At 41.1% G+C, this 15,408-nt stretch overlaps 1 protein-coding gene across 6 annotated transcripts in view; it reads right to left on the bottom strand.

Moving 5' to 3' along the window:
* The window catches only part of CHD8 (chromodomain helicase DNA binding protein 8), a 58,689-nt gene that overhangs the window by 29,477 nt on the left and 13,804 nt on the right, over window positions 1–15,408 (bottom strand). For 3 of the 6 annotated variants that reach the window (XM_045784929.2, XM_045784933.2, XM_045784931.2), the window contains exons 2-5: window positions 8,341–9,398; window positions 7,098–7,469; window positions 6,012–6,397; window positions 4,551–4,665 (exon numbers count right to left, since the gene is read on the bottom strand). In XM_045784929.2, the coding sequence (XP_045640885.2) occupies window positions 4,551–4,665; window positions 6,012–6,397; window positions 7,098–7,469; window positions 8,341–9,183 (1,716 nt within the window). In that variant the 5' untranslated portion in view covers window positions 9,184–9,398. Of the gene's footprint in view, window positions 1–4,550; window positions 4,666–6,011; window positions 6,398–7,097; window positions 7,470–8,340; window positions 9,399–14,854; window positions 14,930–15,408 lie in introns of those variants that run through there. The other 3 variants (XM_045784930.2, XM_045784935.2, XM_045784934.2) reach the window with 3 other exon arrangements.

The following is a 15,408-nucleotide window of genomic DNA, read 5'->3' as shown; positions in this document are numbered from 1 at the left end:
AAGTACATAAAATCTGTATGAAGAAAACTTTAAAACACTCCAGGAAGACTTAAAGAAGACTTGAATAAATAATAAAATACATTGTCCTGCAATAAGATGACTTAATTCTAACTATATACATTACATAAGTATGACAAAATAAAATTAACACAACTTTTTAATTAGATAAGCTGATCGCAAAATTCAAAGAGAGAAATAAACACTTAAGAATAACCAGGAAAAACAGGAAAAGTGTGCTTGGCCTTACCAGATATTAAGGACACTAAAGAGCTATACTAATTAACAAATGTTGGTACCTCTCCAAGAAAAGATAAACAGGTCAATGTCCAAATATAGACTAAAATACTTATTTAAGTATTGGATATAGAACATGATAAAAATAGCAGTTCTAATCAGTGAGGGAAAAGTAGATTATTCTATAAATGGGTTTGGAAACAAATGGCTAGCCATCTAGAGGTTGAAAGAAACTAAATTACATAAAAATAAAAGATTTCAAAAATCTTTTTAAAAATCTTCAGAAAGGGACGCCTGGGTGGCTCAGTCGGTTAAGCGTACGCCTGGGACCAAGTCCCGCATCGGGGTCCTTGCTCAGTGGAAAGCCTGCTTCTCCTTCTGCCTGCCTCCCTCTGCTTGTGTGTTCTCTCTCTCTCTCTCTCTCTGACAAATAAATTAAATAAACCTTAAAAAAATTTTTTTAAAAAGACATAACATTTCTAAAAGAAAGGGTGGAAGAATTTTTTATAATCTCGAAGTAGGAAAGATATCTCTAATAAATTGATCAATTTTACCTTGCGAAAAATTTAAGATATTTACATATCATAACAAAGTTGAGACAAATAACAAAGTGAGGGGGAAAACAAATAATCCATTTCCTAAGCATAGAGTTCTTTTGAATAATTAAGAAAAAGATCCACAACACAACAGAAAGATGGGCAAATATCATGAATAGACAGTAGGAAAAAAACATAAATGGCTTTAAATGTAAAAAGATGCTCACACTCATAATAAAATCAGTAATTACAAATGAAAACTAAACTGAGATACTTTTTGTGTTTTTTTGCACCTCACAGGTAAAATTCAGAAAGTCTGATCAAATATTGAAATAGGAACTTGTACATACATTGTTGGTCAGAGTACACATGTGCATAACCTCTATAAAAGAAAAATTGACAAAACCCTTTGGTCCAGAAATTCCACTTCAAAGATATTATCCTACAGACAAATCTGCACATTTATGCAAATCTTTGTAGCATTACTTGTAGTAGTAGAAGACCAGAGATAACCTTAATGCCCATCAATACAGGACTAAACAAATTATGGTATAGTCAAAATATGGAATACTATAGAAATATTTAAAAAGAATAGGTAATTGACAAAACCAAATACTGAAGATGTGGAATTGGAACTCTCATTATCGCTGAAAGTGTAAAATGACACAATCACTTTGGAAGCTGACAGATTCTTACAGAGTTACAATGTTTATATGTGTAACTGCCCTATGGTCTAGCAATCCTATTCCTTAGCTAGGAGAAATGAAAACCCGTGTCCAAGAAGTACTAAGACTGTTCACTGCAGCCTTATTCATAATAGCTCCAAATGGGAAACAATCCATATGTCCATGAACAGAATACACTTGCAGTTACTTATTTTTTATTATTTTTAATTTTTATTTTTTTAGTAATCTCTTTTTTAGTAATTTTTTAGTAAATTAATTTAGTAATCTACACCCAATGTGGGGCTTGAACTCGTGATCCCAAGATCAAGAGTCACATACTCTCTGACTGAGCCTGCCAAGTGCCCCTCTACTTTGTTGTTTTTAATTGCCATGTAGTATTCTATTGCATGGATTTTCAGAATTTTATTAACTATTTCTCCCCTATGGACACTGAATTTTTGGACACTTCTGCTATTGCAAATACTGCTGCAATACGTATGCATCATTACATACTTTTGACAGTTTCCTAGGTGCAGAATCATTGAGTCCAAGGGCATTGACATTTTAAATTTTGTTACATATTGAAATATTGACTCACCAAAAAGATTGTCTCAACACTCCCCTCAACTGCATGAAAAGTGTCTGTTCCTTAACTCCACTGTCAATGCTGGCATTACCACTTATGGGCTGAATTATACCCCCCTTTTTTTTTTAAGATTTTTATTTATTTATTTGAGAGAGAGAGGGAGAGAGAGAGAGAGAGAGAGAATGAGCGGGGGGGGAGGGCAGAGGGATAGGGAGAAGCAGACTCCCCAGCAAGCAGGGAGCCCAACACAGGGCTCAATCCCAGAAGTCCCGGATCATGACCTGAGCCAAAGGCAGACGCTTTACAGACTGAGCCACCAAAGCGCCCCAATCCCCCAAAATTCTTATGTTGAAACCCTAATCCTCAGTACCTCAGAACGTGACTGTATTTGGAGACAGGGTTAGAGGTGATTAAGTTAAAATGAGGCTGGTAGGGTGAGCCCTAATTCAACTTGAATGGTATCCTTATAAGAGGAAATGTGGACACACAGAAAGACACCGGGGATGTATGCACTGAGAAAAGACCACGTAAGGACACAGTAAGAAAGCAGCCTTCTACAAGCCAAGGAGAGAGGTCTCAGAGGTAACCAAACCTGCTGACCCCTTGATCCTGGACTTCTAGCCTTCAGAATTGTGATACAACAAACTGCTGCTGTTTAAGCCACAGAACCCGTGGCATTTTATTATGGCGACCCTAGTAAACTAATACACCGCCTTTTAAAAATTTGTATTTTTTGTATTACAAAGACTTGCCTTCAATTTGTCTTTTAATTATTTAACACTTTATTTAACCCTTTATTTTAACATACACATATATAACTCTATGTTCTCTTACCATTAGCTAAGCACTGTCCTATGTGCTTTATAAATGCTTCCATTTAATTCTCCTAACCACCCTACTTGGTAGACATTATATGTATTTTAGAGATAAGGAAACTGGAGCACCAAGAGGTTAAACAAACTTGCCTGAAGTGAAAATGTTAGTAAATAGTAGAGTTAAGGCGAGAACCAAGGAATTCCTGCTCCAGAGTTTATGCTCTTAACCACTATGTTATTTGTAGAATTTTTCTTGTTATATGTGCATAATTTTTATAGTCAAACGTATCAATCTTTCCCTTTATGACTTCTGAATTTTATTTTTTTTTTAAAGATTTTATTTATTTATTTATTTGACAGAGATAGAGACAGCCAGCGAGAGAGGGAGCACAAGCAGGGGGAATGGGAGAGGAAGAAGCAGGCTCATAGCGGAGGAGCCTGATGTGGGGCTCGATCCCAGAACGCCAGGATCACGCCCTGAGCCGAAGGCAGACGCTTAACCGCTGTGCCACCCAGGCGCCCCTATGACTTCTGTATTTTAATACCCCCTTAGAAAGATCTACCCTACTTGATAATTATTTTAAAAATTCACCCATGTTTTACAGGAAGTTCATGATTTCAAGTTTTACATTTGGACCTTCGATTAAACTAGTATTTGTTTAAGGAGTGACACAAGAAATCCAGTTTTATTTTTTTCTTAGATGTTGTCCTAACATAATTTATTAAATATTCTTTCTTTCCATAGATTTAAAATGGCATTTTAATTCATATACTAAATTTTCACAACCATTTGAATATATTTCTAGACTCTCTTATCTTTATTGTTATTTCTTCTCTAATTCCACACTTCTAGTAATTATTATTTCATACTATCTCTAATGTCTGTTAAATCTAATTTTTGCCTCACTTTCCTTTTCAATTGTATTGTATCTTGTCTACTCTCATATGTTAATTTCCACAGAAAAACCCAAGTATCAGTTTGCCAATGTACTGAATGTATATCAAGCAAGAGGGGATGCATTTCTGAGTATTAATAGCTAGAGAAGCACTTAAGGCTTGTTTAGTACAAGCCTCCATTTACCAAGGAAAAATTCAGACACAGTAGGTAAGTAAATTGGCCAAGCCCATAGTGCTACTTAGAAGTACCATGGGTCTCCCAAATCTTAATACCAGATCCTCTGTATGGTTGGAAACCAGAGCCAAAAGTGGTACCGTAAAGCAACAATCAGAGACAGAGGACTAAACTTCTTCTGGTCCAGCTTCTTTTATTCTCTTCTAGTGTTTCTCATCTTCAAAAGGTAGGAAAAAACATTGTGCCTAAGCACCCAGTTCACAGAGTCGGAACCCTGAAGTGTAGAAAAGGTAAGGCAAAGGGACAGACGGACAGTTCCAAGAGAAACCAAAGTACGGACACAGCCATAACAACAACCATGAAGCATTAATTTCATACTTGCTTAGTTTTCGAAACACTGGAATTTCAGAAAAGGACTACTGCTATTGTATAGTATAGTATAGTAATATGTTTCTTGCCTAAAAAACCAAAAATTTAAAAGATACAACCATGACCAGGTGCCACCTCTTTTACCTTTTAGGCCTACCTCTCTTTTAGAAAAATTGTTGAAATGTGCATAGGCTTACAGTCTCTCGTATCTACTCCCGGGTTGTCTGTCAGAATTAAACTTGATTTTTCTAAGTTCTTTCAGGATCCTTTTACCTGAATGCTGCTTTCTTCATCTTCCCGGGGTGACTGGGCAGGCATGACTTCTACATCTGAATTATCAGATGAGGTATTACGTTTTCTCTTCTTACCCACCACAGGGGTGATGGTGCTAAAAAGGAAAAACCAAATTCATTTTCAGTGAGGGCCAAATTCATTTAGGAGAAGAAAAATATAATTAATCTAAGCCATCATATACGAAACTTCCTAATAGAAGTGTCTAGTTCTTCAGTCAGTAGGACACACGGCTATGGAATACGGTGTTTGAAAAAGAGAAGATATTCGGGTTTCTAAGCCACTGGCTGACCTTTACACCTGATCTGACAAATCCTTTCTACTACTGTGCTCACAAATACCTGACGGAAGGTGGCATAAGACAGCAGAATACTGGCCCAAGAATTACAAGGCCTCGCTTTAGTTCCAGTTCTGTCACTAGCTGGGCATTAGCTTCCTTATTTGTAATATAAACACCGATGATAATACCCGGCCTGAGAATTGCTGAGGATTAACTAAGATAGGCGATATGAATTTTTTTTTTTTTTTAAGCTGAAAAATCCTCTCCAAATATAAACCATTATTATAATTCCACCACAAAGCCTGAAGAATCCTAGGGGGTAGAAGCTAGAGAGAAAGGAGTGAGGCTATAAGACATGGAAGGCAAAGAGAAGACAACTGTGATAAGTCCTGGTTCTGCCAGCACTGCTCTAGGCCGGACAACGGTGGCTGCAATCTTCTCTAGTTCACAGACGAGATGCAAGAACAGGAGAGCCACACCTCCAACAGCTCTTTTACTGATGTGGGTGGTAGGGGGATAGTGAGAAATCTCTTTCACACTTTAGTGATACAAAATCAGGAAGACATATAAGAACAGTCATAACCCCCAACTCAATAATTAGCTATTTTTCCTGTGCCTTGTTGTTTCTCTTTCAAACTATGCTAATTTTGCACACTTCTGTTTAACAAATCATATAAGCATTGGGACAGAAAAAAAGAAAGGCCTTTCTATCTTCTGTGATAGACAGATCACCGTGAACTACATAGCTGCTAAATACAAGTAGATCCTTAGGGATGCCTGGGTGGCGCAGCCAGTCACGCATCTGATCTTGGTTTTGGCTCAGGTCATGATCTCAGAGTCGTGAGATCAAGCCCCACATCATGCTCTGCACCGAGCACGGAGTCAGCTTGAGACTCTCTCGCTCTGCCTCTCCCCCTGCTCTCTCTTGCTCTCTCTCAAATAAATACAACTTTAAAAAAAAATCCAAGTAGTTCCTCTCAATACTAATTTTTTTTTTAAGAGTTTATTTTCCTAAGTCATCTCTACATCCAGTGTGAGGCTCAAACTTAAAACCCCGAGATCAAGAGTCGCATGCTCTACCAACTGAGCCAGCCAGGTGGCCCTCAACACTAATTTAAAAACAAGTGCACTGTCCCAACAAATCAGCAAAGGATGGTACTCACTTCAGCTTACTCTTGCCCTTAGTTTTGGAGGTACCAGACGTTTTACTCTTCTTTGGCTTTTCTTCCTTGAGCCGCTCCCCACTGCTCTTCTTCCTGCGTTTCTTCTCACCTTCTTCCTCAGGCCGAACACTGGGCAACTCATCCTCATTTAGGACTCGAGGTATGTTCTGCTCACCCCGGGCACGGGCCCTAGCAATAGCTTCTGCTACAATCCGATTGGCTTTCTCTTGCTTCTTCTGGTGCTCCAGCCTGCGGTTTTCCTCCATTCCTATCTTGCCCCCAGTATGAGGAGCAGAGCTTGCTGGTGAAGACAGAGCTGCCACTTCACTGGCACTTAGAACTTTAACTACAGAGAGCCCAGAAGAGGCCCCTTGGGAAGAGCCAGCCTACAGAAATAAAGACACTAAAATTTCAACATGCTTGTAGCTAAATAGCCTACATAAAACCTAGCTCGAAAGCAGATAGGCTAGAAACTTTCCATCTCTAATTCCTCAAGAATTAGATTCAGATCAAGTCTTACTGAACTTAGACACGTCAGGAAAAAAAAAAAAAAAGTGTTTTGTTTTTTTTTTGTTTTTAGTGGGAAGGGGACGATAAAATGCAAGAATCGTGCCAAATCAAACTTCAATATCCTTTAGCCATGCTCCTAATGTCAATACACATCTTCATTATTCTATGGGCAATCCTGATCTCAAGGCCAAAAGTAAATAAATTCAAATTCTACTCTTGGCCTACCTTTATCTCGGCGAGGGGTGGGAAGGGTGGGAGGAGTGATAATCACTTGACCTCTTTAGGACTTCTTTATCTTTCAAATGAAAGAATATTGCCAATCACTTTTACTCCACAACATTTGGAAAAAGATTGTAAATGAAACAGCTCAAAGACAAATATTAAATAAATCACCTCTTATCCCAAACCTAACAATGACCCTCAAATCTTTTCATATAATTAAAACAAGGTTTCCACGGGTAAAAGAAATAAAAACCTGTATTTCACTCAGTCCAGAGGCATGACTCCAGTGATCCCACACTCCACAATGAGCGGTTGCTGAGGGGGACAACAGGGGGCTACCTGTGGAAGTCTTACCTGTGGCTGCAGCACCACCTTGAGTGGTACTGAAAGTCTCTGTCCTGGGCTTTGTGCTGGCCCCATTATCTGAGCCTGCTGCACAGAGGAGAGAGCCACTGGCTGGGTTGAGGGCGGTGGCGGCGGCTGCGGCTGCGATGCTGGCGGCTGTGGTACGATCTGGATTTTCTGCTGTGGCTGTTGCACCTGCAGCTGGATAGTTACTACTTTGGCGGGCTGCCCCTGAGCATTCTTGGCTTGGGTCAGGGCTGCCAGCTGGTTGCCCTGTAATACTATCTTGCCTGGTAGACTCCCTAGAACGACATGCCGGTGTCCTTGGGGACCTCCAGACTGTGGCTGCTGGAGGACCAGGGTGATGCGTTTCGATTCACCCTAGAGTGAAGAAAGGAAATTGCGAGAGAGGTGCAACATTAAAGAATGATATACTCTTAAATATTTACACCAGTTTTCCTCATCCTAGAACCATCAAAACTGAGTGTCAGAAGATATAGTACAATTTATTTTGTTTAACCACCTATCTGCCCTGATTGAGTCTTCTCCGTAACACCTCTGCCCAGCGGCTATCAGGCCTATTACTGACAAACTCCTGATGGAAGGCTATCTTCTAAGGTAGTCATTCCATTTTCTGGCAGTCTATGAGAACGAAAGTCTATAATCCACCTCCTTGCAGCTTCTTTCCACTGGCCCTCCTTATTTTAATACCACCCCTCCGCCACGAACTCTTTTGGCCCTTTATTCAGAGGCTAGAACCCCTACTCTCTTAAAATAGAAACTAGCCTTTACACTGGATAGAGGAGGAGGACAATCTCAGTAATAAGAACAGGGAAAATAAACACATAGCTTCTGTAAGTCTTGCAAATATAAATAAATAATGACTCTTTGTTCCTATAGCATCCAGTATTTCTCATAAAACTTTATATCGTACAGTACTGTGAATTCTTGTTTACTGTCTGCCTTCCTGGAAGACCATGAGCTCTGTGAGGACAGGGACTGTGTCTGTCTTGTTCACCACCAGCTAGGCACAGTGTAAACACGTAACAAGAGCTCAAAAAATATGTCAACTTAGCGCCTCCACCTAGAAAGTAGTAAGTACACAGCTGTCAATGCTAGTAACTGATTTTTTAAAGAAGCAAAGGTAGAATTTAAACAGGATTTCCTAGACATAGGTCTCGTGCTCTCTTCTCACACAGTTGCTGGGCCCTCTACTAAACCAAAATTCACCTCCCCCTTTCACTCAAGTCACCTGGGTAGGTGTAGAGGTCAGTGTAACTGCAGGCTTCAGTGGGGGCCCTGTGGCCCCAGGGTTTCCAGCAGGAGCTGAACCCTTAACTGGCTGTAGGACCAGCTGCTTTACTGGTCGGCTGGGCTGGACAATGCGCTGAACAGTAGCCTGGTTCCCAGGGACCTTGGCGGCCAACACTGTATTACCAGAGACAATGGAAACACCTGGTCGAAGGGGAGTGCCGGTTAGCACTTTGGTAAAAGTAACTTTTCCACCATTGGCTGTGCCAGCCACCAGGGGCTGGGCTGTGCTGGTGATACCTTGGGCCTGAATTTGTGCCACATGGGCACCAGTGACTGAGGAGCTTGGTGGGGCCTTAAGGATAACAATCTTAGGGGCTGACTGAGGTGGTTGTCCTCCAGCACTACTGGAGGAGACAGCTGTGGCAGAGACACCCATGAAAGGATTCCCTTGGCTCAGGATCTCCTGGCTCTTGGAGACCTGCAAAAGTCCTGATGTTGGCGTCGGTGTCTGTAAGACAGGTTGGGCTGGCTGCTCCTGGCTGACGGGCTGAGTGGTATAATCATGCAAAGTTAAAGATTCTGGAGCTGGAGCTGTTGATTCTTTGGGAAGTTCTGTGGGGGCTGTCTCGTCTGGTGGGGGGACCAGGTCACTTGCTGATGAATTCCCCACATCACCACCTCCACCATCCTGGTTCATCTGATCCAAGGAGTCCAGAGAGCTTGGCAGTCCAAGGGCTTCCTCAATGGGGTCTTGTGTGACCTGGTTGAAGCTGTCATCAGTCAGAGAGTCCAGGCCAAATAAATTTGGGTCATCAAACAGATCCATGATGGGGTCTGCCATCTTGGGAAAGCAATGGAGGGTACTTTCCCAAGGTCTAGGGAGGGAAGGGGAGGGGGGGTACTGGCTCTCCCCTCCCCTCCCCTATTAAGAAAAAAATGTACACAATGGAAGAGGACTACTCTTCAGGTAAAGAGGCAAGAAACAAGTGCATGTCAGATTGTCCTGACCTTCATGGAGCAAGATGGCTAGGTCTTCAGAGGAAGATGGTGAAACTCCTGTTGTGAGAAGACAAATGAAAAATAAGCAAAGTTGGTGACCTCAAGGAAGACTTCTCCTTCTTAGGTACTAACTTAGTATCAACTGGCATCAAAATAATGAGAAGACGGAAATGTGAGGTAATCTGAGGACAGAGACACAGCAGCAAAAACACCCACATTTTTGCTTCAAACTTAAACTATAAAAGAAATAAACCAAACCCCTTTTTGGGCTCTTACACCTACACACTTTGAAGTCTGTCTGTCAAGATCTCTTGGCTGTCTCTGTCCATTTCTTTTTACAATTATCATTCTTAGTAGAGATCAGGGAGTTTAACATTCACTCACCTTCTATTTCAGGTTAAGCTGACAGAACTTAACAATATACCAGTAGCATTTCAATGACTGCAGATAAAGGTTTCTGAATACATTGCATTTCATAAATTTCCCTTGTATTTTAGATGCTTTCACTTACTACGGGCAAAAATAACCATTTTTAACCAAGCACACAGTACAATCCTTGCTACACCTTTAGTGTAATTTTAGCCAGGAAGTTTCCCAAACTTTATTCAAGCTAACATATCAACCCATACATACTATTTCTGTTAAGTCCCCTCCCCCTTTCTCATATTTGAGATCAAAAACTTCCTTTGCACGAAATTCAAAGACTTGTACATTTTAGTTCCACTTATATTCCCAACCTTCTTTCTCATCATTTCCTATATATACCCTACATACCAGGCGAACTAGACTACACAGTTCCCCTAATGTGATTCCTATCTGCATGACTTTGCCTATTATGCTGTAGCTTCTGCCTAGAACACACCCACCCCCACTTCCAAACATCTCTCCCAGCTGAACTCTTTCCTACTCTTTCAAAGGTCTTCCTTCTATTCCAAAATGTGAGCCCTGAACCTCTGCCCTTTCACGGCAAAGCAATTTGTGATGACTTGGTCCTCTCATAAATACTCACAGTGTTGTCTGCACCTTTTTTAAAGCACTTATACTTAATATTTTACTAAAATGACCAGTCTCTTGTCCATACTCTCTGAAGGCCCAAATGGTTCCTTTGTACAATTATAAAAAGCTGCCTGCTACTTAAGATGCTTGTCTGCCATCTGCTGGAAAATTGTCATACTAAACATATTATCGATGATGATAATGAGTATGTGCAATGCACACTCTGCACAACCCTGCATGGTGGCCCAGCTGCTCCCTCCCCAAGAGACAAAAAGTTCCTGGATGGTAGCAACCATGTCCTAGTTATTTGTGGATCCCTAAAGAACCAGGAGGATATCACATACACAGTAGCTACTCAAAAAAATACTTAATGAATTAATGTATTTGCTTGCAGTATATGGAATGAACCATTCAGTCCTTATAAAAACTAAATGGTACTCCCTGATTTTAAGATGAGACAGTAGTTTCCCATCTTCAAAAACTGTCCTACAAATAACTGAAAGCATGTTTACTAAAACCACATCTGAGGATTTAACTTCATGAAAATGTCGGAAAAAGGAAAAACTAAAACAAGGAATTATGAGTACGCCACCATATAACTAAACTATACGAAAATATGAAAGTTCTTTGTATATGATGTCTATACTTGACAATTCAGGAAAGCCCTGCTTGATAAGACCTTTTCTCTTAACTTTTAGAAGACACCACAGAAGAAATTTGTCAGTGACAGAGTACAGACTTTACTGAAGACTTTTCCATACAACCCATAAATTACTTTTTCCCTTCCTTAACTTATTCCAGTTATCCTTATGAAACAATAAAATGTGGGTAAATAGCCCAGAAACTCAGATATAAAGAGAACAGACTAATCAGTAGTTGGCACAACAAAATTACAAAATACACACGGCATCTCCACCAATGCTAAACAAGATCTTCCTTGCTTCAGTAATTGTATACCCTTCACATCTCCCCCAGGATCCATGTGGCTTCCCACGTTTGGCTAAATTATTCCACCAGCTCATTCCAGCCTCTTTATCTAATTCCTGCCCCAAAGTTGCTCCAAATGACAATGAGTAAAGTTATACATATTTCTTGCTTTAACAAAAATCTACTCAATAATTGTATGAATTTCCTCAACACTACCATCAGCTTTTTTCTAGCTATGCCCTACTTGGCTACCTATTATCTTTCATCTCATACTTACCGCCACAGAAGTTACATTAAATAGATCTCATTAGGTGTCATACAAAACTACAATAAAAGTTTCCACTAACTGGAAATTTATGCTGATAATAGTTTATAACCTGCCTCTTCTTCCATGGGGGGTTTTGTCCTTTCCACTACCTGCTATTTATTCCTAGCAGCCTGATATCACAGAGAAATTTCAATTTTTTCATGGGAGAAACAAGGCTAACAGTTTCTGGAATATTTCCTTACCCTCACACAACTCAAGAGTAGTTTTTAAAGGTCAATCAATGCATTTATCATTTATCTCCCTTCCCAATTTTTGGGCCAAATTTCTACTTTTCCGGTTCAGTCTGGGCCTGATAATTTAAAAACATCACCAGTGACTTAATGCTACACCACCAAGTTTCACCACTTCTTAGTCCCCTCGCATCAACTCACCTCTACTGATCTAATTCATTTTGTACATATTTTTTTAATCCTAGTCACCTGATTCTTTTCTAACTCCCATATTTAAGTTGTCCTTGACTCTCAAAGATGAAACCTTCTCCCATCATACCTCTTTCTTCAATACTATTTTGTGGGTCATCCTGGCTATATCCACATCTGGCCTATTCTATCAAGCTCATCTATCACATGAATTATCTTTCTATGGTTCGAATGCTGGTAGTAACAATAAACAGATGTTAAGGGACGCCTGGGTAGCTCAGTCGGTTAAGTGTCTGCCTTCAGCTCTGGTCATGATCTCGGAATCCTGGGATCAAGCCAGCGTCCAGCTCCCTGCCCGGCTCCCTCCCTGCTCAGTGTGGACTCTGCTTCTCTCTGTCCCTTTGCCCCTCCCCCCACCCCCACCCCCACTCATGCGCTCTCTCAAATAAATAAAATCTTTAAAAAAATAAATAAATAGGGGCGCCTGGGTGGCGCAGTCGCAGTCCTTAAGCGTCTGCCTTCAGCTCAGGGCGTGATCCCAGGGTCCTGGGATCGAGCCCCGCATCAGGCTCCTCCGCTGGGAGCCTGCTTCTTCTACTCCCACTCCCCCTGCTTGTGGTTCCCTCTCTCGTTGGCGGTCTCTCTCTCTGTCAAAAAAATAAAATCTTTAAAATAAATAAATAGATAGATAGATATTAAGCCTTCAAATACATGAAGCACTTAGATATCCCCAAGTAAAACAATTGCCTAAAGAACTCATACCAGACTTCTTTCATAATGAGAATGAAAAGCCAGTCATGACCTACCACTACCCCAAAGAGAAATACATTTATATGCTCAAAAGGAAAGACAGAGTTTGATGACTGCACTTATTCACTTTCCATAATTTTAAATGACAGAAACCTTGGGGGGAGGGAGTTGGGGAGAAATGAAACATAGCAGCCAGTTAAGGTTAGAATCCAAGGCCACCTATCTATAATTTCCGAATAACAAGCCAGTTAATGCTAAACAATTTATGTAACAGACTTTCATCTCACGTTTTAAAGGGGGAACTACTCCTTCTCCGTGAAGTAAGTGTAAACTGATGTTCTTCTGCAGATTTACAACCTTTGATATACTTCCTTTTTTTTTTTTAAAGGAATCTATTAAATCCCAACTCTCCTGTTTTTATTTTACCAGTCTCCTTTCCCTTGCCCATTTCAATAACAATATGTCTGTCTTATCATAAAGGACTTTGTTTTCATTCTACACTATACTTTCCATTGCAATCTCCCCATATCTTTCAACAAAGCAGTGATTCTCAACTGGGGGATGAAAGGTATGTGTAGTTTGAAAGTGCATACTAAAAAAAAAAAAAAAGAAAAAGAAAAAGAAAAAAGTGCATACTCAATGTCATAATTTTATATTTATCAAATGGAAAAGGAAGACACAGCTCATTGTTTAGGGTATTTATATTCAGTAAAACTAAACAAAATCTTTGTGGCCAGTGAGGACCTGCAAAAGACAACTGAGGAAAGGGGGTGGAGAAGCATGCCTGGATTGGAAGGGTTATCAACATCTCTATTGAAGGGTAAGATTTCTTATGGTCTCTCAAAAGGGAGTTTATCATAGTTTATTGTTTATGATGGACAAGAAACACGGCAACAGAGATTAGTCCAGCTGTCCAATAGATGAAATTATATAAACTGAACTACAGACATCCGTTTTCCAGACTTCTCTGTACTGTTCACCCTCTTAGAAGATAATGAACTAATGCCATATTGACAAATACTGACTTTTTTTTTTGTAATATGCACTTCCAGAAAGTACCACCCATGCCCACTTAACCTCTAACTGCTCAAAGATTCAGAAAAGAACAAACTATTTTACTTCAAAGTATAAATCTTGTTATTGGAAACTGTATCCTTTCAAGAGGCTCAGTTGAAGACAGACAAAAACACATGTTGTTGAAACACAAGATGGTTAGAAGCAGCTTAATCTAAATGATAAATCCCTTGAAAATAAAATCATCAGAAGGCCTAAAATGAAAATCACCAACATAATTTTTAAAAAGAATAATTTAAAAACTGTACCATGGAGACATTTGTAAGACCCAAAGTGTCTCAGATCTTATAAAGAAATGGGAAATAAACATCCAAGGTGAATGTAATCACAATATAGGGTCAGCAAGGGATCAGGATGGAAGGACATAGAGCATAAGAAATGGAGCTATTAACTTGGAGCCACTCAAGAGATTTCCTCAAGAAGATCAAGATCCTAGGCCATTTTCTCTATCTTCACCATTCTCACTGCCAAATATGTGGCTACTCTGTTTTTGTTTTCCCAATTACTAGAGGAAAAAGCACTCACACCTCAGTCGGGAGTATGGACATTTGGGGGCAAACATGGCTGGTAAAGTGAGCCTTTCTGAATAAACAGAGAAAGTAAAAAGGCAACTGTGAAAGCTAAAAGCATGTACGTATATTCAGGGACCAAAGGGGAAACTACAGAAATTATGTACTCATATGAAAGAAGATAAGGGGAAAGGTAAGGAAGTGAGGGGTTGATTGAGAGGGAAACGCTACTGGGGGTGGGGGTGGCGGGGACCCGGGTACATTACCTGCTCATACTGCCGGGGTTGGTGCCAGTAAGGCCCATACAGCAGAGGGGGGAGATTTCAGGCAACTGGTGCCCCCAAAATGGAAATGAGGTACATGCACTTGACGGAGGGAGCTACCAGGGTGCCCTCCTGGGTGGGGATGGCCAAGACGGGAAGATGCGGGGGGGGGGGGGGGAAGGGGGGGTGTGGATGCCCGGGTGGGAGCAATTTTAGGGCGGAAGCTACAGGCTGGAAGGCCCGACAAAAACCTGAAGGAGAAAAGGAGCTGTGCCTCACCCGAGCGGGCTAAGAGAGGTGCCTTTACCTGCAGCGGCCGTGGGGGGCCGGTTCGCCCCTCTCGCTGTCTCTCCAGCACCAGTTTCCCCCCCCCTCCTGCGCAACCTAACTTGATGCTCCCGCCCGCCCCACGTCTTCATTGGCTGAACTCTACTGCCATTCACCAGAAGCGCAAGGACGCAAAACAGCGCAAAGGGCGGGACTAGCAAGAGCTTCCCCCTCCCCCGCCACCGCAGGTTAGGTTGAGAGCGCACGGAGAGGCCTATCCGGTTTCTAGGGCCGAGGCGAAGCCTGAAGCTTGCTTGAAAAAAAGGGGCCTGGCCAGAGGCACAGTCTCCTACTGCAGGAAACTAGTCCTGGGGATTAAATTCCCTACCACCTACACTGTATTCTGCACACTAAAGAGCGTAAACCCGGGAGGGAGGGTTCCACACTATGCCAACTCCGCCTCCCAATGAATCCCCCACCTTCTAGCTGTCCTGTCTATAACCTTCTCCTGTAGTGACTATACCGGATTCCACTCCCCATTAAAAGGGGACAAATCTTCCCTCCATCATGGGAGTGAGTCAGCCCAGTTGCTGT

The sequence above is a fragment of the Ursus americanus genome, chromosome 35 (assembly GCF_024610735.1).
Source record: "Ursus americanus isolate L20-20 chromosome 35, mUrsAme1.1.p, whole genome shotgun sequence".
NCBI lineage: Eukaryota > Metazoa > Chordata > Mammalia > Carnivora > Ursidae > Ursus > Ursus americanus.
The sequence above is the reverse complement of the archived record's forward strand: the minus strand, read 5'-3'. Positions and strand labels throughout refer to the sequence as shown.